The sequence below is a fragment of the Callithrix jacchus genome, chromosome 4 (assembly GCF_049354715.1).
Source record: "Callithrix jacchus isolate 240 chromosome 4, calJac240_pri, whole genome shotgun sequence".
Lineage (NCBI taxonomy): Eukaryota > Metazoa > Chordata > Mammalia > Primates > Cebidae > Callithrix > Callithrix jacchus.
Window position 1 is genome coordinate 54,491,038 of NC_133505.1, and position 25,457 is coordinate 54,516,494.

Genomic DNA, 25,457 nt, shown 5'->3' on the forward strand with positions numbered 1-25,457 from the left:
TGGAAAGTTCCCTCCACAACAGCCATTTGAGGGTATGGGAAGAGCTTGTGCTTCCAGCCTCAGTGTGGAGGTGCCAGGGTGAAACATTTCTCCTGGCATCTGTAGTCTACTCCCTGCTCACCCCAAATGAAGGATGGTTGACTTGGCCTTCCCTGTCACTCTGCCCTTACAATGTAGTATAGGAAGTTTTGTAAAACAAACAATCAGAGAATAAGATGAGAGTTATTAAAAATTAAGAATGTAACTGCTAAAAATGAAAAAATTAATAGAAGAGCTGGAAATAAAGCCTCTGGGATCATTGAACAAAAAAGCAAAGAAAAAGTATGAGAGATATGACAAGAGACAGAGGCCAAATACAGAAGGGGCAACATGCAACTAATAGGCATTGCAGAGAGAAAGAGAGAGGGGGGCAGAGAGGGGGAGAGGGAGAAGGACTGGAGGGCAGAGCCTGACACACATATGCATTCAGTACAATCATTTCCATGCCAGACCCCAAACAGGCAAAGTCCTGCCCCTGGAGCTGGGTGACAGGCTGGTAGGACAGATGGACAACCAACAAGTAAAGCACAATGCCAGTGATAAAAAGAAAACAGAAGAATAAGGAAAACAGAAATACAAAGGTGCTGTATTAGGTGGTGAGGAGGATGTTTGAGCAGAATGGAGTGAGGAATTGAGCCGTGCCTGGTCAACACTTACTAAATGAATAAAAGGATGAAAGTATGTAGGTGGAAGAGTGATGTGCACAAGCTCACATTGCTCAGCCCTATACTGAGAGGTGCTTCTAGATGATCTCTTAAGTTGTTTATAATTTTGAAAGTGGCCTTCCCTCCCACGCAGTAAATCTACTTTAATCGCTGAGGTTGCTATTAACGATTTCTGGGAACTCATCATGTCCCATGAAGTGCTGGAAAACACCAGGCAATGCTTTATCACAGTCTGTACTTCTTAGCAAACTATTTTCTCTCAGCTTTCCTGGGAGCTGGGGTTTTATACTATGGCTATTTTTAGTTGTTGTCACAGTGGCTGCTGGAACCAATTGCCTGAGGAGGCTGACGAGAACTTTACCCTGGGGAGAGGCATTCCTCTCTGCAGTGTTGCCCTGAAGAGCCCTCTAATTGAGATTTGACTATTTACAACCTTCAAGAACTAGATACTCTATCATGAAATGCGAGATCAGGTAGCCTTTCTGTGTCTTCAGCAGTCACAAAGAAACTGTCCAAAGTTATTTTGGTTAGCGGAACATTCACTTGGTCACTTCCCATTCAAAACCTTTGACTGAGATAAAGAAGCCTGTTTTGCTTTGGAGTTGATACTTGGGAAGCTCTGGTTGGGGGTAGGTTGGGGGATGTTTGCCCTCAAAATGATTTTTCGGAAAAATATCCCAGAACTGTCTGTTCCTTCATGACCCGTCAAACGAGGGACCAACCTGGATTCAGGAAAGCAGAACAGAAGGTCTGGTTTGGAGATTCTGGCAGGTATCTAATCTGCCAGCTCTTGCCCTTCCTTCTCTGTTCTAAGGCAATAAGAATAAGACTGGCTGTAAGGCCCACCACTGCCAAAACCATCTTCCCAAAGCACACTTCTGACCTTCCAACATTCCTGTTTAACACCCTCAGATTCTCCCTGCCACAGACCAAACACACTCTAAAAGCCTTAGCTGCTACTTAAAGGCCTCCTGTGGTCCAAACTAATCCCTGAGTATAATTATTTTATTTTTCCAACTCCTCCACTTTCAACCCCCTTATGCATCATCCAAATAATATTATTGAATACTCCCTATAAACGAGTGGTGTTTTCCCACCTCTGTGCCTTTTATACTGTTTGTGTCTCCCCCACGCCACTGACACCAAATACATATGTTGAATCCCTAACCAGCAGTGTGGCTGTATTTGGAGTTGGGGTCTCTAAGAAAGTAATAAAGGTTGAATGAGGCCATAGGAAGAGTGCCTGATCCAATAGGTTTACTATCCTTTTAAGAAGAGAACCAGAGAGCGTACTGTTTCATTTCCATGTGGAGATACAGCAAGAAGGTGGCTGTCCACAAGCCAGGAGGAGAGTCCTCACCAGAGCTCGATCCTGCTGGAACTTTCATGGTGAACTTTTATCCAGAACTGTGAAAAAATAAGTGTCTGTGTTTCAGCCATGCAGTCTGTGTGGCTTTGCCATCGCAGCCTGAGATGACCAGTAGTACAACGTCTTGGCATGAGAAGTCTGTCTTTACAAAGGGTTCTTTTTTGTTATTTCCATTTGGGCCAAACCCTTCGAAGCAGTGTTTCCTTTTCTGTAAACTTTTCTCTGATTTTCTTAGCCAATGATAATCTCCTCATCTTCTAAATTCCTAAAGAACATTGCCAGTACTTCTCTTTTGAAAAGTTTCACTTTTTGATTTAGTAACAGTTATTTGTAAATACAAAATCTTTCTAGGCTGAAGATCTGTGAAGACAAGACCAGTGTCTTCTTCCCCCTCGTGTCTCCCATAAGCATCTTGCACAGCATCTGTCACATGGGAGCTGTCCTTTACTGAGTGCCTCTCTATGCTAGGCATGTGTGAGATGTGAGCTGTTCAGCTGGAATCCTCACAGTCCAGCTGAGGATTACAACACTTACAAGGAAGGTGTTGTCTTCCTCATTTAAAACATGGTGAAACTTCCTGTACAATGCCCTTTGTATGAGGCACCTAGAGTAGCCAAATACAGAGAAGGAAAGTAGAATGGTGATTGCCTGGGGCTATGGGAAGAGGTGAATGGGGAGTGACTGTTTAATAGGCACAGCCTTTGAGTTGTGCAAAACAAGAGTTCTCTGGGTGTATGGTAGTGATAGTACCACAACAGTGTGAGTACATCTGATGCCACTGAACTGTACACTTAAAAATGGCACAGATGTTACATTTCATGTTATGTATATTTTACCTCAATATAAAAAATGGTAAAACTGAGACACAGAGAAGGAAAGTAATTTGACTAAGATCATCAAACTAGAAAAGAGTAGTGGTTAGATATAAGCCCTGTCTGCCTACTCCTGTTGTATGGTTTTGTTTTGGGGGATCTTTCCCTGTTGCTTAAATGTTGGTGTTTGCCAGGGCTCCATCCTTAGCCCTCTCGAATTCTGGATTCAGAATTAGGAAAAGGTACCCCCATTCCAGCTCATGACAGCCAGCTGTGCCCTTCTCTTCCTGACTCCCTGCTCTACTCATTCTATTTTGTGAGCTATTTACTGATCTCAAATGCCCTCATGTTATTGCTACTGCCTGGTCAGATTCCCCCTCCTGTTCCATCAAAATTCCTACATGATCTTTACAACCCAATTCACATGTTCAGTTGTGAAATCTTTGTAGGCTTTCTCCTTGCCCCTGAAAGATTAATCACTCAATCACTCCTTCTCCACACATTATCACTTTGTATAACCACTGTGTGTGTATGTGTGGGTATGTGTGTATGCATGTCTCTTCCCACCTATATTAAGAACACTTGCAAGACTCTTGTTCATTTTTATAATTTCAGTACCTAGCAAAATATCTGGCACATAGCAGACATGATGTTTTTTAATTACCCAGAGAGACACAAAGTTGAAATTAAAATTATTTTTGCTCTTAATGATAAGAAAATTTAAAAGGAATTTTCCATCTCCTGAGCACATATAATGCATCAGTGACTCAGTTAAGCACTTCACTCTTCATGACAAGTGTCTGTAGTGGGTATCATACCACATTCTATAAATAGAGATATTAATAATCAGAGGTATTAAGGAATTTCCTCCAAGGCTAAAGAGTTAATAAATGGCAAATTTGAGGTTTGAATTCAATTGCGATTCCAAAGCTTGTGCCTTTCCTTACTCCTACATGATTCAGTTTAACGAAGAAAACCTTTGTGTGAACAAATAGCTGATTCAATGTAATGGGGGGAATGTCTGGATTGTGCCATGGGCACAATCTGGAGGGACCTGTTGAATCTGGGTGACTGGGGACCAGAGAAGTCTTTCATGGTGGAGGTGATCTTGTGTTCTCTGACAGGTACTGCAGAGGAACTCACCACTACATTTCCAAACCTATCTGGTATGGCTTCTTGTGCTATAAAGGCTGACCAGCAGAAGAAAAAAATCCCAGATTCCCTTGCAGCTAGAGTCTAGGTGTTTCAGTTTCCACAAAGAGAATGTATAATGTGTGACAACAGGTTGCAGAAGGAGCCACATGCAGCAGCAGCTGTGTGGGATATAAGATCTTTCAGGAAAACACCATGGCAGAGGCATTTGGTTCTGCTGGTGGTACCTGTGCTGGAAGTTCTAGGGCCCAGTCCCTGGTATCATAGGTGCCAACAGCATCAAGCTGTGGGGTTTTCTCTAGAACAATCCCAGAGTGTGGTTGAGGGTTTCTACAGGCTCAACTTGGATGTGCAGTACTTAAGCTTGATTGGTGTCTACCCCTAACTAGAAATCTTGTGAGTTTCTCAAGAACCTATAATAAATCCTTCTCTGCTTAAGCTTACTAGGATAGATTCTCTTGCCTGCCTCTAAATCCCCTTGACAATGTAAACTCTGTTGTGGAGAATGGTCCACTTGCCCCTATCCTTCTGGAGAGATCATCACACAAGTGCGTAGCCTATCTTAGCACTGTCAAGACCAAGACCAAACCATACACAAATTAGGAATTTGAGTGTGTGTTAGGGTTTGAAACAGATGTGTATTCATGCCACTCCTATTGTTTTGCTTTATTTTTTGTATTTAAATTTATTTGGGAAGCCTGGTATCGTTGCAGTAGGCAGAGCCAGTTTGGACTGCAGGAAGTCTTGCCTCTTTCATGTGCAAATAGACTGAAGAATTGAGTGGCAGTGACAAGGCTCCTTCTCAGAAAGAGTGATAGGAAATTCAACCTGTTGGGACATTCGTGTGAGCTCCCTCCACATGACAGAGCACCTGCCAGCCATGGTATCAAGTAATTCCATTTCTCTCTTCTGAACAAGCCTGTGAAGTGGTTAATGTCCCACATTTTAGATGAGGAAAGGAAGGCTCCATAAGGTTAAGATACTGCCTATGTTTGCCCGGATTGCAAGTGGCCACTGAGACTAAAGCCAGGTTGCACTCAGAGCTGTGTCCCCTTCCCATGCTGCTAGTCCACCTCCCAGAGAGAGAGTGAGGTGTAATAATCACCCCTCTCACATAAAAGTAGGATTGCCTGAGCTTGTGGGGCAATAAATGTTTGGTCAGGCCAATGTCCTAGAGATTTTCCTCAATGTTTTCTTATAGTAGTTTCATAGTTTGAGGTCTTAGATTTAAGGCTTTAATCCACTTTGTTTTGATTTTTGTATATGGTGAGAGATGGGGTCTAGTTTCATTGTTCTGCATATGGATATGTAGTTTTCCCAGAAAAAAATTAAAAATACTTTTTTTGTTTTTTTTTAAAAAAAAAGAAGGAAGAACACTGACACTACAGAGACATCTTTCTAAACCAAATAGCTTTTGTGGTATAATTTAGGAGACATAATCAGTCTTTTTCAGCCTCAAATGTGGTGATGAAGTAGATTTTGTCCTGGGCCCTGATGACATGAGTATTTTGGTAAGAAAAGCTGAGGCAGCCACCAGGATGATTCTGCATGTTGGCTTGGCCTAAATGTACTGCACTTACTTATTGAAAATCTTTTTAAGTTAAAGAAATCAAACTGATGATTATGGAAATTCCTTGTAAAATTATTGAGGTTTCCTCTTAAAAGAAGAGATTCTCAATGTAAATACAAGTAAAAACAAGTCTAGGCTCTGTGCCTAGACTTTTACATATGTAAACTCATTTAATCCTCACGGCAATCTAGTGAAAGCTTAAGTAGATTGACCAAGATCACAGAGTTAATAAATGATAAGACCAGGATTTGAACCCACACACTCTTGCTTGAGAGTCTAAGCTTTGATCCACTATGCTAAATCTCCTCACCAAGCAATGTGGGATTGGGTAGGATGATGTAATTGTTAAGGCCTGGAATCTCTTCCCTGATCCTACCTGCCACCCTGGTGCCTGCATTTTTTTTTCCAGAGCTTAAGGCCTGCTTCCTTCATGAAGGCTTCCTTGAAAAATCCAGTCCTGTTCCATCTGTGTGTGCCTTCAGTGCTTATTTAGTACTGAGCATTATATGCTCTAGAACCTGATTCCACCAGAACTCCAGTATTAATTCCTAAGTCCTTCATGGTGTGAATCCTTCTTCCTGAACCACCTGGTCACAGCCCCAGAGAAAGAACAAACCTCCATCTTGGACTGTTTTCCTATCTCTTGCAGTATTTGCACATTAAGTACAGAGTGCAGGTTCTATAACGATTTATCAACCTGCTGACTTGACATATGTTACAGAGAGACATAGGCAGGAATAGGCAATTGACCAGAGGCTCATTCTTGCAGCTATAAAATTTTTATTATGAATCAAAAGTTACCAGACTCACAAGAGAATTGCTCGACCTTCACCCTTGTATTTCCTGAGTAGTTATAAAAACCCTCTCCTTCAACCCAGGTTACCCTTCCTGCTTTAACATAACAAGTTGTTTTGACTGAGGAGGGTGGTCAAGTGCAGGGTCCTGAGGTCTGTGTCTTGGCTCCAGGCTTAATGCTGCATTTGACCTTAGAGGCTGGAGAAGCAACATCCTCAATCCTCAAAGTTTCTGCAGCTTTGATGGTTCCTCTTGGCCAAAGAGAGACTCTTAATGGCCCTGACATGCCATTGGATTTTGACAGATTTACTGAGATTTGTAAGGGCTGACTGCTTTGCCTAAATAGTTATCATTTCAAACCAATAGATTCATACAAACTTCTACCACAGATGTTCTTTATCAGTGTGAATACTTCTCTCTAGTGGTTGCCTTATTTTGTGGGACATGAAAACTGTCTGTTTCACTAAATCTCATCACTTCACCTTTTATTTTCAGCTAAAAATAAAGGCCCAGGGAAGGGCCTATGACCACAGAACTGACTGATATTCAAGCCAGATCTGAACCTAGATCACCCTCCAATAGCACTGTCCTACAGCTTGTTTTGTGATGGCAGAAGCTGCCCTTTCCAACACAGTGGCCATTAGCCACGTGTAGCTGTAGAACACCTGAGAGGTGACTGATGTGACTGAGGAGCTGCATTTCTAATTTTATGCCATCATAATTCATTTAAATTTAAATAGGCACATGTGCTAATGGCTACTGTTTTGAATAGTGTAGTTCTAGAAGAACCAAGCCGGTTTATAGAGAGTTGCTATTGTAAATATTAAAGACTCCTCACCATATTCTTTCCTTTCTTGCCACCACAGAGGAACGTAACAAAAATACTTCAGTGGAGTGTTAAAAAAAATGCAGTTGTGGTTCAACTTTTAACAAAAGGCATTCACACCGGTTATTTCTTACCACCTCAGCTGTTTGCTTTGAGGCTGATATCACTGAAGCCTCAGAACATTAGCAGTTTCCTAAGCAATGTACTGTTTTATTTATTTCAGTAGTTGCCATGTTACTGTTGTCCACGGTGCCCTGTGCATGGAGGCTGAGGGCGTCTGACAGGCCCTGCCCTTCTGCTGACCCTCAGGCTCATGAAGGGAGGCAGCAAGGCCCTGCTTATAAAGCATAAAAGTGAGGCACAGCTTCAAGCCCAGTTTTCTAACCTTTGCCCTCGGGAGATTGCACAAATCATTTGGTTCCATGCCTAAAACACATGCTTCATATACAGGGAGTCTCTCATACTTTTGAGGGAGTGTTACCCATCTAGGAGCAGAGCTGCTTGTGAGTGCATTTTACCAGGTACGCATCACAATTCATGCACGAATAGATTCTCAACACTTGGAGCCGAGTATTGGAAGGTAGCTGGAGAATGGGACTTCGTTCTGGCAACAATAAATTCCATTTTTCCTAGAGTTTTCTAAAGGAATTCATAGAATCATCAGAGGCTAAAAGGTTAAAAGATGAGGTGACATTGCACTTAGGTTGTGTCAGTGAATGACTAACTGAGACATCTGTTTCCCTGTTTCCTCATTGCTGAAAAATGGTATGCTGCCTTTTGCAAAGTCTTTATTTTGCATCTTTATCTTAAAGTACAAGATAAAGACTTTGTAAAAGACAGCATATCTTTGAAGAGAATGGAAAGAAAGGTCAGAAAGGAACCTTTTGCTTTGGCCAAAATATGTTGCTATAGCTGTTATCCCACAATGTCACTTTAATGGTTATTATCATTGGATTTTAGTCCAGTTCAACTTTATGGCTACATCCCAAACTCCAACTCATGAACTCAAGAGGGCAATATTTCAGAAGGAAGGAGGAGCAGCTCAAGATGAATGGAGATCTTAGAGTCAATTGCAGCAACCTCCACTTCTGGCCTGACAGAGTAAAAGAAACCAGATTTACCCTTAATAACTAGAACAGTCACAGCAGACAAAGCATATGAAATGGTGGTTTTCAGACATTAGGGACAGGATACACAGGATCCAAACACAGCCTGGCATTTTCTCTGAGTTGAGCAGACAGTGGAGTTTGGAGTTTGGAAAGGTCAAGGCAGATAGAATTTATAGATGTAAATACCAGAGGAGACAGAGATCCTGACAGAGAAAGAGCTTAGAGAGCACTCTCGAGACCTGCAGGGGGGTCCCCTTGAATCTTTGGCTAATCTGCATGTCCATGTGAAGACACTATCTAGTATGGGGAAAGAACTAGAGATGCATAAAAGAAACAGTCTCAGGATCTTATACGGGGCTGGTCATAAGCTGTGTTCCCAGCAGGCAGAGTTGAAAGATCTCCTAGTACATAGGGCATTGGGCAGAATCCTCAGAAGTCCTTTGTTTCAGTAATAAAGCCACATGAGCTATAGACTAGGGCTTTTCTGGACCCACTCCTGCAAAGATTAAACGCAAGCCTCAAAATGATCAGATTCATTCTACGTAACTTAACTACATCCCAGAACGAGGCCTGACACTATTTAAAGGAATACAATAAAATCCATTATCCAACAACATAAAATTCAGTATGTCTCTGGCAGCCAAAATATATTGCTAGTGTATGCAAAAAAAAAAAAAAAAAAAAAAAAAAAACAAGAAAATGCAACTCATAACCAAGCATGAAAAAATCAGTCAATAAATATAAACCCATATATGGCTAAAATGATCAAAATTAGTATATAAGGACATTAAAACTGCTCTATAAACATACATCATGTGTTTAAGAAGGTTGAAGATACTATGAAGAGAATTGACAATAAATTCAACAGTTTAAACAATTAATAATTTGGAGGAAACAAACTATCAAACTCAGTGGCAAAGAAAGCAATAACATGAATATCTTATTAAATACACCAAATTTGCAAGGGGAAAAACTTTCCTACCAAGAAACCTCTAGTAAATATAGTTTTACTAGTGAATTCTACCAAACTACTAGGGAAGAATAATATCACTTCCACAAAACTCTTTTTCAGAAAATAGAAGAGGAAACACATTTCCAACTCATTCTAGGTGGGCATTATCCTAATACAAAATCCAGACAAATAAATTGAAATAAAGCTACACATGAATATTCCTCATGAATATGCAAAAATCATTAACAAAATGGCAGCAAATCAAATCTGGAAATGTATACAGTAGTCTACCTATCAACAACATATCAACAACATTGTTGTATATTCAACGACATAATTGTAGCAAGTCAAATCTAGAAGTCTATAAAAATAATAATAAATCATTACTAAGTGGGGTTTAGCCAAGAAATGCAAGGTTGGTTTAACATTTGAAATTAATCCATGTACTTCATGTTAAAGGGAAGAAAGAAAATGAGGAAGGGAAGGAGGAAAAGGGAAGAAAATAAATCCATATGTTATACCATATACAAAATAAATTTGAAGTAGATGATAGAACCAGAGCTATAAAAGTTCTGGAAGAAAATGAAAAAATCTTTGTGATCTTAGGTTAGACAAACATTTCCTAGCTAGCACACAGAAAACACCAACCATAGCATTAAAGAGTTGATAAATGGGCTTCATCAAAGTGAAAAACATCTGCTCTTCAAAAGACACCATTATAAAAATGAAAAGTCAGGCCACACTTAAAAACCATTTGCAAAACATGTATAAAGAATTTGTATTGACTGTATAAAGAAGTTTTAAAATTTAATAATAATAATAATATCAATGCTAAAATAATAAGCAAAATATTTGAATAGATGCTTCACTGAAGAAGACAGAAGGATGACTAATAAGTGCATGAAAAGATGTTCAGCCTAATTAGTCACTAGAAAAATAAAAATTAAAGCTACAATTTAGTGAAATACCATGACGTATTTACCAGTATGCTTAAAACTTAAAGAACTGGCAATACTGAATCAGCTAGAAATCTCATACAAATTTTCACAGCCACTTTGAAAACAATTTGAAAGCTTTTTTTATAAAAAAGTTTAAACATTCACCAACCATGTAACTTAATAATTCTACTCCTAAATTTTTAAGAGAAATACAAAATATAATCAGTATAACAGTTTACACATAAATGTTTATATCAGCCTCATTATTAATAGCCAAAAACTGGAAAAGAATCCATATGTCATCAACTGCTGAATGCATACAAAATTGTAGCACAATACATTCACACAATGGAATACTACTCAATAATAAAAAGGGACCAACTGCTGATATATGTACAAACATGGATGAGTTCAAAGGCATTATGAAAGAAACCACACACAAAAGATTACACAGAGCTTAAATCTATTTATACAGTATGTTTTAAAAGATGAAACTCTCATGATAGAAAGATCCTTCTAGGAGGCAGGAGGTGTCTGGGAGGGGACTCACAGCAAAGAGGGTAGGACAGAGCCTTTTGAGGTGATGGGAATGTATCACATCATGATTGTAGTGGTGGTTACATGACTGTACACATTTGTTAAAATTCACTGAAATGCACCCTTAAAATTGTAGACTTTTAGTGTATGCAAATTATATCCCAATATGGTTGGCCTCATAAAGCAAGGTACATACTAGGGTATATGGTACACATTTGTGTCAAATAAAATGAAAAAAGGGAGAGAATTCCAAATATATGAACTTGTACACATATTTGCAGAATGCACATAAAATATCTCAAGGGGCATGTTAATGAAATGTGTAGAAGGGATTGCCTCTGAAAATGGAAATAAGGTGTCTGTCTGAAGGAGTATGGTTGGGGAGTGAGTCTATCTTTTGTATTTTTCAAACTTAGAACCAGGCAAATAATCAACCTATTCAAGGTGGGGCAGTGTCAGCTGGGCTCCAAAACCTGCTGCTGCTCAACAGGATTTGAGTCAAAATCCTGTTTCTATGTGGGAGCGTCCCTATTTTTTACTCACCATTTTCCCTTCTTCCCATTTACAAAATCACAGGATGCCCGAGAGTGTGAATTTTCACTTCTCTGGTTTCTACCTGACTAGCTGGTTTGTCACCAGGACATGCTATCCGCCCCACTCTGCCCCAGAGTCAAATATTAACAGCTGCAGGTACTCAAGGGTCTTTGCTTGAATATTGACCGAATTTCCCAGAACACACCAAAAAAGCTTTCCCTCCAAAAGCATATTTAACTATCCCCCCATAACCAATTTGGTTTAATTCAACACATATTTATGAGCTCTGACTATGGGCCAGACTTTGTGCTAACTGTGGGAGTACATGGGTGAATAAGATGTAGTTGGAAAGTGCTTTCTTTATGGAGCTCTCAGTCTTGTGACAACTGGGGGAAACATCCTTAACCAGATAATTGCAAAATGAGGGAAGAGGTACTAAAATGAAGGCAGGCACTGAGGGAGAACACTTAGAATGACCTGAAGGTTCAGAAACAGCTTCCCAGGGAATATGAGTCCAGAAAGATGAGTGAGGAGTTGGCCAGATGAAGGAGAGGAGAAGGTGCCTTAGACAGAGGTATCAGCATGGGCAAGCTGGATGGAACAGAACAGCATCTTATTTGTGGAGAGCTCAGCACTCCTGGGGCACAGTAAGTGAGGCAGGGCATGGTGGGAGATGGAATTAGAGAAGCCATTAGGTTGTTAGGGGCAGAACATGCAAAGGCTTTGCAATGGGATGCTCAAAGGTGAACTTGATGATATTGGCAATAGGGAAAGCTTACAGCAGGAGAGTTGAGTATCCAATTTGCAATTTTGTTCCAAGGGATGGTCTTCACACCACTGGGTGAATGAAAGCTAGCTGAGGGTCTCAGGAGTAACTGTTTAGTTAACTTTGACCAACATTTACAGAAACTTCCTATAACAAGCTCACTGCCCCCACCGGACACAGAGCTACAGAGATAGGAAACAGGATTCCTTCCTCGAGGAGCTGATAATCCGGTGAATTGTCCTTTAATAAATGGTAGTTCAAAAAATGACCCCCACTGTCTCCGCCCTTGATATTCTGATTGGCAGCCACATCTTGGCCAGCTGATATTCTCTCCCACAGGGTTGTCACCGCACCCTTTCTCCTGATTACCACGTTTAGTTTGGCTTCTGTGTCTGGTAACACAGCAGTGTTTAGTAAATCATATAAATGCAGAAACTCAAAGGTGGGCTCAGGAACAAGGATGCATTGAATTAGCTCTCCACAAGGCTTCTGCAGGCTGCTCTTTGAAGTGTCTAACCACAATTGCTGTGCAAATCCTCAATCCTTTGACTCCAACATCCCTTCAGAGTTCAATAGATCAGGTAAGCACACAGAATATTGGCTTTCTGTCCAACTTCAGGACGATGCTAGGACTGTGCCAGGCATTATCATGAATTCCAGGGAATTAAAGAGATGAAGATACGAATAGTCCACTAAATTCTCACAGGGACCCTTGTATCAAGAAGGAAATATGGATTCTGGGAGTGGCTGCCAATGTCTGGGGGTTCCCATTCAATCCAACTCATTCTTCCTTCAGGAGCTTCCTTCAGGCATAGTGTGTTGAAGAGTGGCCCTAAAAAACGTATGTCGACTGGAACCTGAAAATGTGACCTTATGTGGAAAGAGGATATTTGTACATGTAATTCAAGCTAAGGATTTTGAGATGAAATCATCTTGAATTAAGGTGGCCCTATATCCAATGCCAAGTCTTTATCAGAGGAAGAAAAAAGGGAAACAGATACAGGAACACAAAGGGGAAAGCCATATGTTGAAGGTGGCAGAGATTGGCATGTTGCAGCCAGAATCCAAAGATTGCCAGGAGCCAACAGAAGCTAAAATAAACAAAGACTTTCCCCTAGAATCTTCGGAGGGAATGTAGCCCTGACAATACCATAACTTTAGACTCGTATCTCAAGAACTGTGAAAGAATAGGTTCCTGTTGTTTTAAATCACCATGTAATTTGTTACAGCAGCCCTACAAAACTAATATGGAAGGCTTGGACCACCACTCTTACTACTGCTGCCAGCCACTGGCCCAAGCTTTCCTCTTCCCTAATTACCCTGGAGATCCTGGGGGTAACTTATTTCCTCTACCCTTCCTACATTCAACCATGAGAAACTTTTATGCATTCCCTCCATCCTGGCCTTTATCCTGGGGTGGTAGGGAGTTATTATATAACTAGAAGCAGGGGAATGGCATGGTCTGATGTGCACATGTGAAAGAGAGAAGGTCTAAATAAACATAATTAGAAACAACAAAAGGGATATTATCACTGACTCCACAGGCATACAAATAACCATCAGAGAATATGATGAACACATCTAGGTACACAAACTAGAAAATCTAGAAGAAAATTGATAAATTCCTGGACATGTACACCCCCGCAAGACTGATCCAGGAAGAAACTGAATCCTTGAACAGGCCAATAATGCATTCTGAAATTGAATCATTAATATGTAGCCTGCCAACTGAAACAGAAAACAAACCCAAACATAGAGATTCACAGCTGAATTCTACCAGATGTACAAAGAAGAGCTGGTACCATTCCTACTAAAACTATTCTAAAAACTTGAAGAGGAGGGACTCCTCCCTAACTCATTCTATGAGGCCAACATCCTAATAGCAAAACCTGGCAGAGATATGATAAAAAAAGGAAACTTCAGGCCAATATCCATGATGATCATTAATGCAAAAATCTTCAACAAAATACTGACAAATTGAATTCAGCAGCAGCACATCAAAAAGCTTATCCACAATGATCAGGTAGCTTTACTACTGGGATACAAGGTTGGTTCAACATATGCAAATCAATAAATGTGACTCATCACATACACAGAACTAAAGACAAAAAAATAATTATCTCAATAGATGCAGAAAAAGCTTTTGATAAAATTCAACATCCTTCACATTAAAAACCCTCAACAAGCTAGGTATAGAAGGAACATACCTCAAACTAATATGAGCCATCTGTGACAAGCCAACAGCCACTATATAATGAAGGAACAAAAGCTGGAAGTATACCTTTTGAAAGCTGGCACAAGACAAGGCCCTCTCTCACCACTGCTATTTAACATAGTATTGGAAGTTCTGGCCAGAACAATCAGGTAAGAGAAAGAATTAAAGGCATCCAAATAGGAATAGAGGAAGCCAAACTATCCCTGTTTGCAGATGACATGATTTTATATCTAGAAAATCCCATAGTCTTGGCCCAAAAGCTACTTAAGTTGGTAAACAACCTCAGTGAAGTTTCAGAATACAAAATCAATGTATAAAAATCACTAGTATTCCTATACACCAACAACAATCAAGCTGAGGGCCAAATCAGGAATGCAATCCCATTCATGATTGCCACAGAAGGATAAAATACCTAGGAATAAAGCTAACCATTGAGGTGAAAAATCTCACAATGAGAATTATAAAACACTACTCAAAGAAATCAAACAAATGGGAAAACATTCCGTGCTCATGTATAGGAAGAATCAGTATCATTAATATGGCCATACTGCCCAAAGTAATTTATAGATTCAATTGTTATTACTATCAAACTACCAATGACATTCTTCACAGAAGTAACAAAAAAGAACTATTTTAAAATCCATATGGAACCAAAAAGGAACCCAAATAGCCAAGACAATCCTAAGGAAAAAGAGTAAAACTGGAGGCATCACGCTACCCAACTTCGAACTATACTACAAGACTACAGTAATCAAAACAGCATGGTATTGGTACAAAAACAGACACATTGACCAATGGAACAGCATAGAGAGCCCAGAAATAAGGCCGCACACCTATAACCATCCGATCTCCCACAAGGTTGACAAATACAAATAATGGGGAAAGGACTCCCTATTCAATAAATTGTATAAATGTTTTCTATTGAGAAGTTGAACAGACACTTTTCCAAAGAAGACATACATATGGTCAAGAAATACATGAAAAAAAAGCTTATCACTAATTATTAGAGAAATACAAATCAAAATCACAATGAAATACTATCTCATACCAGTCCAAGTGGCAATAATTAAAAAGTCAAAAAATAACAGGTGCTGAAATAACTGTCTAGCCATATACAGAAGATTGAAACTGGAACCCTTATTCTATATACAAAAATCAATTCAAGATAGATTAAAGACTTAAATGTAAAACTCAGATCTATAAAAACCTTGGAAGACCACGTAGGCAATACCATTTTGGGCATAGAAACAGGCAAAGATTTCATGACAAAGATGCCAAAAGCAGTTGCAATGAAAGCAAAAATTGACAAATGGGATCTAATTAAACTAAAGAGGTTCTGCACAGCAAAAGAAACTATAAACAGAGTAAACAGATAACCTACAGAATGGGAGAAAATTTTGGCAAACTATGTATCTAAGATCTAATATCAAGCCTCTAAAAGAAACTTAAAGTTTTTCTTGTAAATTGAACAGATTTAGAAAAAAAATCCCATTAAAATGTAGGCAAAGGACATGAACAGATGCTCTTCTTTCTTTCTTCTTCTTCTTCTTTTTTTTTTTTTACTATTATACTTTAAGTTAGAACATACAGGTTTATTACATAGGTATACTTGTGCCATGATGGTTTGCTGCACCCATCAACCTGTCATCTGCATTAAGTATTTCTCTTAATGCTATTCCTCCCTTCTCCCCTCACCCCTCTGCAGGCTCCAGTGTGTGACATTCTCCTCCCTGTGTCCATGTGTTCTCATTGTTCAACTTCTAATTATGAGTGAGAACATGCAGTCTTTGGTTTTCTGTTCTTGTGTTAGTTTGCTGAGAATAATGGTTTTCAGCTTCATCCATGTCTTTGAAAAGGATGAGAACTCATCCTTTTTATGGCTTTATAGTATTTCATGGTGTATATGTGCCACAGTTTCTTTATCCAGTATACACTCATGGGTATTTGGGTGGGTTCCAAGTCTTTGCTATTGTGAACAGTGTCACAGTAAACATACGTGTGCATGTGTCTTTATAATAAAATGATTTATGATCCTTTGAGTATATTCCTCGTAATGGGATCTCTGGGTCAAATGGTATTTCTAGTTCTAGATCATTGAGGAATCACCACACTGTCTTCCATATGGTTAAATTAATTTGCACTCTCACCAACAGTGTAAAAGCATTTCCATTTCTCCACATCCTCTCCAGAATCTGTTGTTTCCTGACTTTTTAATGATTGCCATTCTAATTTGTGTAAGATGGTATCTCATTGTGGTTTTGATTTGCATTTCTCGAATGAACAGTGATGATGAGCTTTTTAAAATATGTTTGTTGGCTTCATAAATGTTTTCTATTGAGAAGTGGAACAGACACCTTTCCAAAGAAGACATACATGTGGCCAAGAACATATGAAAAAAGCTCGTCACTAATTATTAGAGAAATACAAATTAAAATCACAATGAAATATCATCTCATACCAGTCCAAATGGCAATTATTAAAAAGTTAAAAATAACAGATTCTGGCAAGGTTGCAGAGACAGTTGGTGGGTGTGTAAATTAGTTCAACCACTGTGGAAAGCAGTGTGGTGATTCCTCAGAGACCTAAAAATGGATCTATCATTTTTACCCAACAATCCAATTAGTGGGTATGTACCCAAAAAAATATAAATTGTTCCATTATAAAGACACCTGGATACATATGTTCATTGCAGCACTATTCACAATAGCAAAGACATGGAAACAATCTGAATGCCTATCAAAAATTCAACAGCACTTTATGCTAAAAACCCTCAATAAACTAGGTACCGATGGAACATATCTCAAAATAATAAAAGCCATTTATGACAAACACACAGCCAATATCATACTGAATGGGCAAAAACTGGAAGCATTCTCTTTGAAATCTGGCACTAGACAAGAATGCCCTCTCTTATCACTCCTATTCAATATTGTATTGGAAGTTCTAGCCAGAGCAATCAGGCAAGAAAAAGAAATAAAGAGCATTCAATTAGAAAAAGAGGAAGTCAAATTGTCTCTATTTGCAGATGACATGATTGTATATTTAGAAGACCCCATCATCACAGCCCCAAATCTCCTGAAGCTGATAAGCAACTTCAGCACAATTCCAAGGTACAAAATCAATGTGCAGAAATCACAAACATTCCTATATACCAATAACTGACCAACAGCCAAATCATGAGTAAACTCCCATTCACAATTGCTACAAAGAGAATAAAATACCTAGGAATACAACTAACAAAGGATGTAAAGGACCTCTTCAAGGAGAACTACAAACCACTGCTCAAGGAAATAAGAGAGGACACAAACAGATGGAGAAACATTCCATGCTCACAGTTAGGAAGAATCAGTATTGTGAAAATGGCCATACTGCCCAAAGAAATTTATAAATTCAATGCTGTCTCCATCAAGCAACCATTGACCTTCTTCACAGAGTGGGAAAAAACCACTTTAAACTTCATATGGAACCAAAAGAGAGCCTGCATAACTAAGACAATCTTAAGCAAAAAGAAGAAAGCTGGAGGCATTATGCTATCTGACTTCAAACTATACTACAAGGCTACAGTGATCAAAACAGCATGGTACTGGTAACAAAACAGAGATATAGACCAGTGGAACAGAACAGAGGTCTCAGAAGCAATGCCACACATCTACAACCATCTGATCTTTGACAAACTGGACAAACACAAGCAATGGGGAAAGAATTCCCTGTTTAATAAATGGTGTTAGGAAAACTGGTAACCACGTGCAGAAAGCTGCAACTGGACTCCTTCCTTACACCTTACACTAAAATTAACTTCAGATGATTAATTTAAACATAAGACCTAACATCATAAAAACCCTAAAAGAAAACCTAGGCAATACCATTCAGGACATAGGCATAAGCAAGGACTTCATAACTAAAACACTAAAACAATGGCAACAAAAGCCAAAATAGACAAATGGGATCTAATTAAACTTAAGAGTTTCTGTATAGCAAAAGAAACTATCATTGAAGTGAATTGGAAACCAACAGAATGGGAAAAAAATTTTGCAGTCTACTCATCTGACAAAGGGCTAGTAGCCAGAATCTACAAAGAACTAAAGCAGACATACAAGAAAAAAACAAACCCATTCAAAAGTGGGTGAAGGATATAAACAGACACTTTTCAAAAGAAGACAGTTATGAGGCCGAGAAACAAATGAAAAAATGCTCATCATCACCGGTCATTAGAGAAATGCAATTTAAAACCATATTGAGATACCATCTCACGCAGTTAGAATGGCAATCATTAAAAGTTCTGGAGACAACAGATGCTGGAGAGATTGTGGAGAAATAGCAACACTTTTACACTGTAGGTGGGAGTGTAAATTAGTTCAGCCTTTGTGAAAGGCAGTGTGGTGATTCTTCAGGGATCTAGAAATAGAAATTCCATTTGACCCAGCAATCGCATTATTGGGTATATATCCAAAGGATTATAAAACATTCTATTATAAAGACACATGCACACGTATGTTCTCTGCAGCACTGTTTACAATAGCAAAGACCTGGAACCAACCCAAATGCCCATCAATGATAGACTGGACAAAGAGAATGTGGCACATACACACCATGTGTTTTATGCAGCCATAAAAAACAATTAGCTCATGTCTTTTGAAGGGACGTGGATGAATCTGGAAACCATAATTCTCAGCAAACTGATGCAAGAACAGAAAACCAAACACTTCATGTTCTCACTCATAGGTGGGTGTCGAAGAATGAGAATACATGGGCACAGGGAGGAGAATATCACACACTGGGGTATGTTGGGGGGTGGGGGCTGGGAGCAACAGTGGGGGTTGGGTAGGTTGGGGAGGGATAACACTGGAAGAAGTGTCTGATGTAGGTAACGGGGGGATGGAGACAGAGAGCAAACCACCATGGCATGTGTGTACCTATGCAACAATCCTGCCAGATCTGCACATGTACCCCAGAACTTAAAGTACAATAATAAAATAAAAGGAGATCATGTTCTTTGCAGGAACATTGGTAGAGCTAGAGGCCATTATCCTTAGCAAACTACTGCAGGAACAGAATACCAAACACCATATTTTCTCACTCATAAGCAGGAGCTTAATGATGAGAACACACAGACAAATAGAGGGGAACAACACACACTGGGGCCTATCAGAGAGTGGAGGGTGGGCTTATTGGAGGGTGGAGGGTGGGAAGAGGGAGAGGATCAGGAAAAATAACTAATGGGTACTAGGCTTAGTACCTGGGTGATGAAATAATCTGTACAACATACTCCCATAACACAAGTTTACCTACATAACAAACCTTCTCATGTACCCCTTAACTTAAAAGTTAAAAAAAAAACTTTAAATAAAACTCCAAAAACAAAAGAAACACATGTGGACCATTCTGGTGGCTAGGTGGGAGGGTCCTTGGGAGGTGGATGACTCTAGAGGCAGAGTGACCAGTTAAACATCTGTGTTCAAGATGACACTGATCAGAAGTGGCCAAGATGAAGGGGAAAGAATAGTTTCAGAGGTAAAATCGATTGGATTATTGAACATAAAGGAGAAACAGAAATCCAAGTTACTTAGAAGTTTTAGTTTGTACAATTGGTGATGCTGTCCAGGATGATGGGATTCATGGTGGATGCATTGACATTGAGTTTGTAGTCTCTTGGGGGAAAACTTGCAAAACTTTCTTTAGAAAATGGACCCCAATTTGGAGATATGCATTTCAGACTATCACATCACTTTCATTTTCAGAGCTAACGTAACTCTCACATGATTATTTGGTAATGCTTCTTTATTACTCTTTCGTGAAGGTTTATTCCCATGGTTCCTCAAGGCACTGAAAGGCTTAGAGCATGGATGACTCCACAGGAAAGAAAGGATTGTGTCACTCCGTAGCATATTCTACTCCGCCCACATGGGCACACAGGTGTGAGGATCCAGGCAGGGAAAGTCAAATGCATCACGGTGATAGTTAACATTCCTGAGAGTTCATGGACCTTCCTAAAAGGATCTGCCACAAATATTTTTGCTTAGGATTCTAGACTGCTCCTCAGCCTCCTGTAGCATATTCGTGAACATATGAACATATTACCAAGCTAGGAATGCCAATATGAAGCAAAATCCCCTGGATGGACAGCCCAATGTGCTAGCTTGGTGGTGATTTCCAGGCAGCTTTAGGAAGGTGGCTTGACTCCTCTGGGTCTTCCGCATTCTTGGCACAGTGCTAAGATTCTGTGACTCTTTGATTAATGGCATTGATTCACAAAGCAAACCAGTTCATATGGGCACCTAGAAAGTAATTCTGAATTAAATTGGGCCTTGATTGTGTTCCCAGCACTCTAATTAAGAAGAAATTATAACAAGAATAGAAATCTTTGTTCAAACCTGCTCATTGTTCCATTTTTCTGTGCTTCATTGGTTCTATGAAAGGATAGATGGGCACATGAGACAGACCCAGACTTGTGTCTTCTCACAAATGTTTCCAAGAACTTACTTTGACATGTCCTTATTAGTGATGTTAGAGCAGACTGCTCTTAGAGGATCGTGGAGCAGGAAGACCTTTTTCAGGTTCTATAATATTTCCAGACATCTGAATGTGCAACTTTTGCATAGTCCAGCCATGCTATCCCAACCCATGCAAATAGACTTTTCAAACTAGAAACTATACTAAAATAACAATCAAAACCTTGTGCTGAATCCACATATCTCCCCCTTACCCTCACAAAATATAAAGTAACTAGATACACATATAGATAATATATAAATTAGCATTATGCCAGCTAGCTTTTCCCACCAAAATTGGTTTATATAAAGCTATAGATTCAAATATTTGGACACTGTGTATATTTTCAACTGATATCTGTCAATTTAATTTATATAAATCTGTCAATTGAAAAGATACACAGTGTTAATGACACATGATGTGTTTATATCTAAATACTAGAACTAATCTTTGAAACAAAGCATGATGTCTATTTGGTTATGTTCTAGCTGGTCAGTGGAAATTCTTTTTAATTTGCTTGTTATCCTAAACATCGTTTTGCTCATGGCATCCTCCTCAAAACATTGTATTACTCTTGGTTGCTTTCAGAGTAAGATCCAAGCCCTTAGTTTGCAGTGCAAGGCAGCAATCCTAGTTCTTCAACTTCACCATCTGCTCTTCACCTATGTGGGCCTTCTGACCACCCAACCAAATGGACCTCCCCATACACGTGTGAGTTTTGGCTGTGCCTTTGCTTCTGGGGAGCTCACTGCCTGGGACGTCCTTTGAGCTACATCTCAACATCCCCAACCAGCTTCATTTATCTCATTTCCTCAATGGGATTTTATAAGTTTCTCACCTGCAATGATAAAGCTTTGTTTGCCTCCAAGGCAAATGGACTAAATGTGTTGCTTACGAAAACATCCAGAAGAACCTAGAAGGTAAGGAGGACCTGTTCTCAACAGATCTTAGCCAAAGAAACAGGTCCAGGACCACAGATCATAGCAGAAAAGGAAGGAAAGCCTACACATCAGTAATGTTTTATAAAATTACATATCTGTATGAATATAAAACATTTACCCACAATATATGTACATTTACTCACTTACAAATTATATATATATATGCTACTGTAAGAGTGCACTAGGCTCATTGTAAAAATATATAAAATATTCACATTTAAGATGATTAGATAAAAGTTCAACAGAAATGTTGCTTATTATTTTTCATTCTAATTCTAGTATTCTCACACCACGTGGATTATGCTGGTGCCCCATTTTGAATACCATGACCCCTATCACCACATCAGATGGCTCTATTATGGCAATAATAGCAATCACTGATGATTCTGGGACACTTTACTATACTGAGTCAAATTATAGTGATTCCTTTCGAATAATTGTGGGCTCCGAGTCTAAGAAATATTAACCAGAGTTGTTCTGTTGCCTGACTTCACATTTTCTGTGAATGGTGCCCCCTAAATTTGTTCAGTGCACAACCTGTACATCCCTCCATGAGGGGTCTATAAGTGTTGTATTAGAGATAGGCTCTGAAGCTGCAGGCATTTTCCAAGGGACAGGCTTCACATGAGCTAAGTGTGGGCAGGAATGTTGGCCTCATGTCTACTTTTCCAACCACAGCCAAATCTAGAGACCATACTCAGTGTTGAGCAGCATCCTAGAGTGAATAATAGGTGATGCCATATACACATGTACACACTGACCATGAGCTGGGACCACATACCTTGGAATCTAAGGCTGTAAGAGCTAGGAAACTTGGGTCCAGGGCCATTTTATACAAAAGTATTGACAAAGTTGTGTTTGAATGCCCTGACCACTGCTCTTTCCACAATATTACATTGCTCATGTTAGAATGCTTCTTTTTCCTACTACTTCTGTTTTTGCTCAATATCAGCCATGGGCTAATTTCTAGCGAGATAAACACTTGGCCAAATTTAGAAATAATGTTGAGATGGATCCATAATAATGATGACAATGATGACGATCATGGTAATGATCCACTTTACCTGTTGCAGGTTGCATGGATGCTTCTGTCATGAGAAAAAAAACCACATCTAGTCCTCACTTAAAAAAATTCTGTGGCCAGGAACCGTGGGTGACATCTGTAATCCCAGCAATTTGGGAGGTCGAGGCGGGCAGGTCACTTCAGGTCAGGAGTTCGAGACCAGCCTGGCCAATATGGTGAAACTCCATCTCTACTAAAAATACAAAAATTAGCCAGACATGGTGGCACACGCCAGCTACTCAGGAGTTTGAGGCAGGAGAATCATTTGAACCTGGGAGGTGGAGGTTGCAGTGAGCTGAGATCCCGCCATTGCACTCCAGCCTGACTGACAGAGCGAGACTCCATCTCAAAAAAAAAAAAAAAAAGTTTGTTTGCACAGTGTGACAGTGGTGATGTGGATATGGAGGCCGGAAAGCTGCTTGAATGCACCTGTTCTAACATCACCCCCTGCATGGAGCTGCTCCAAACTCAGTACACACCTTGGCACTCCTTCCCTGAACACCCACAGCACTCTACTCACTCCTCTGTTTCATCTCCGACTGTATTGTACTATAATGCATTGAGTGCAACTCTGTCTCTGGCAACATATTATTCGTCACTTGAGAGCAAGGACCTTGCCTTGCACAGCCCTTTCCCCTCGAATGCTCAGCAGAGTGCCAGGCAATGTGTGTCTGGTACGTATGTGTGAATCAAGCACTATACTAGGTCCTTTTAAAAATCACCGGGTATTTTGGTCCTTTTAAAAATCACCTGGAAGAGTACTTGGTTCACATGTACGCAGGATAAGTAACCCATGATTAAACACAAAACAATTAGCGAAAAGAGCAAAGTAGAAGACAGTAAAGGGCAAAATTAGTAAAGTGTATTTTACCAGAAATGTTACTGGGAACCATAGGAGAGAGGAATAAGTATGAACTATGGTTTTCGTTTAGGTTTATAATCCTTTTATTAGAAAGAGCAGCATTTACTAATATATTTATACTAATAATGCAAAGACATTTAAAAATTATATAAATATGAATATTGTCGGGAAGGTGTTGGGGAAAAAGGACCTGCCATTTTCATTAATAAAGATTACATTTTGATAATGTTTATAACCATAACTATTACTTTATCAATCTAATACAAAGATCACCATGGTTCTGTTTAGACCACATAGGCATTAAACATTAACATGGCCGTTAGTGTCTCACTACTATTGAAATCATTCGACTTCATCAGATTTTTAGTTATATTGGTGCCAAAGGGGCAAGCTAGTGACAGAGGTAATCTTTATTGACCATCTATCAGACAAATCTGTGACCTTAGAAACACAAGAAGGACTTTCTTCCACAAACTTTGATTTGTTTTAAACATGTTGACAAAGGAAATTTAACCAGATGGAAGAATGTGCTTAATGTCAGTCACAACAGCAAGGATTTGGGCAGCAATTTCGGCTCACTCATGTGAACTCTTTAAAAAGTGCTTTGCCCATGGCATGTAAAAGTCAATGATTAAACACATACTTTAAATGCACCTTCTAATTCCTCTAATTTTGAGAAGAACTGAGTATACTCTGTAATAACTTAGTCACTCTGACTCTTGAATATGTATTGAGATCCAAGGACCATGGCATTATGCATCTTTCCCTGGTCGTTCAGAGCAAAATAAAACACCAGGCACAACATCTGCATGTACAAGGTGTGCCTGTCAGAGGCAGCCCTTACCTTCACAAAGAGGCAAATCTCAGGGTCCATGTGAGCTGCTTTATTTTCTTCCAAAACGTCAGCATCAGAATAGGAGGAATACTTGCTGGTAGAGAAGGCGTTACTATGCTGAATGGTGAAGATTGAAGGAGAAGGCAGGTCTTCCTTCATCACACTCCCATTCTCCTGGAGCTCCTCTGGGCAGGGCTGCTGGTCCTGGGTTGGTGAATATAATTCTTCCATTGATATGGCGCTGTCCTCCTGGGGCTGACCCAGCTGACCCTCCTGAACCTCAGAGTATATCTCATCAGGCAGGAGGTAGCCTCTGTCTTCTGACTGGGCAGAGGCCAAGCTGCTCTCTTCACCCTTCATGGTACAGACTGACACAAAATCATACTCATGAGTATTCAGCTGACTGGCATAGAAATCGTTTTCTGGCCTTAAGTATTCATGGACATCATCATAATGGGGATCTTCATTTTCTCCCGGCTGGTCTGGAACCTCATACGTCCGCTCATTTTGGATTGTGTCATAGAGGGTGCTGTAGTCTTCGTCATTCATGTTTATTGATCTGAGAGATCCTTTTGCAGGCAGACCTGAGTAGATCTGAAATGAGTGAAGGGACAGAGGATGCTGCACCACCTTGCAGAGGAATCAACAGGCTTTTAATAGGCAGCAAGTAGCAACTGCTATCAATGACAGGTCTCTAACAATCATTTACTGGAAACTTCAATAAGCAAACCACAAGTCCATTGGACAGAAGATAAAGCTTACACACTCAGTTAACTCCTTCACTCCTAAAGATATTTTTATTAGACCCTGGAAATGTCCTCATTGCCAGTGACTCCAAGATTCTTTGGGTAAACCAGAGGTTCAATTGAATTATCATCCCAGTATATACTGAAATTTTGGATATGTAGCCATTTGTCATCAACAGAGCTTCCTCCTCCAACTGCCTCCAAATGTTGACAACATTCAAGAACCCCTGCAATTCAGTGGA

General features: G+C 39.6%; 1 protein-coding gene across 1 annotated transcript in view; it reads right to left on the reverse strand.

The window, feature by feature from the left end:
* Nucleotides 1-25,097, reverse strand: part of CLIC5 (chloride intracellular channel 5) — a 181,809-nt gene extending 156,712 nt beyond the window's left edge. The window contains exon 1 of the mRNA XM_054254055.2: nucleotides 24,479-25,097. Coding sequence (XP_054110030.2) covers nucleotides 24,479-25,018 — 540 coding nt within the window. The 5' untranslated portion in view covers nucleotides 25,019-25,097. The remainder of the gene's footprint in view (nucleotides 1-24,478) is intronic.
* Nucleotides 25,098-25,457: the final 360 nt, after the last annotated feature.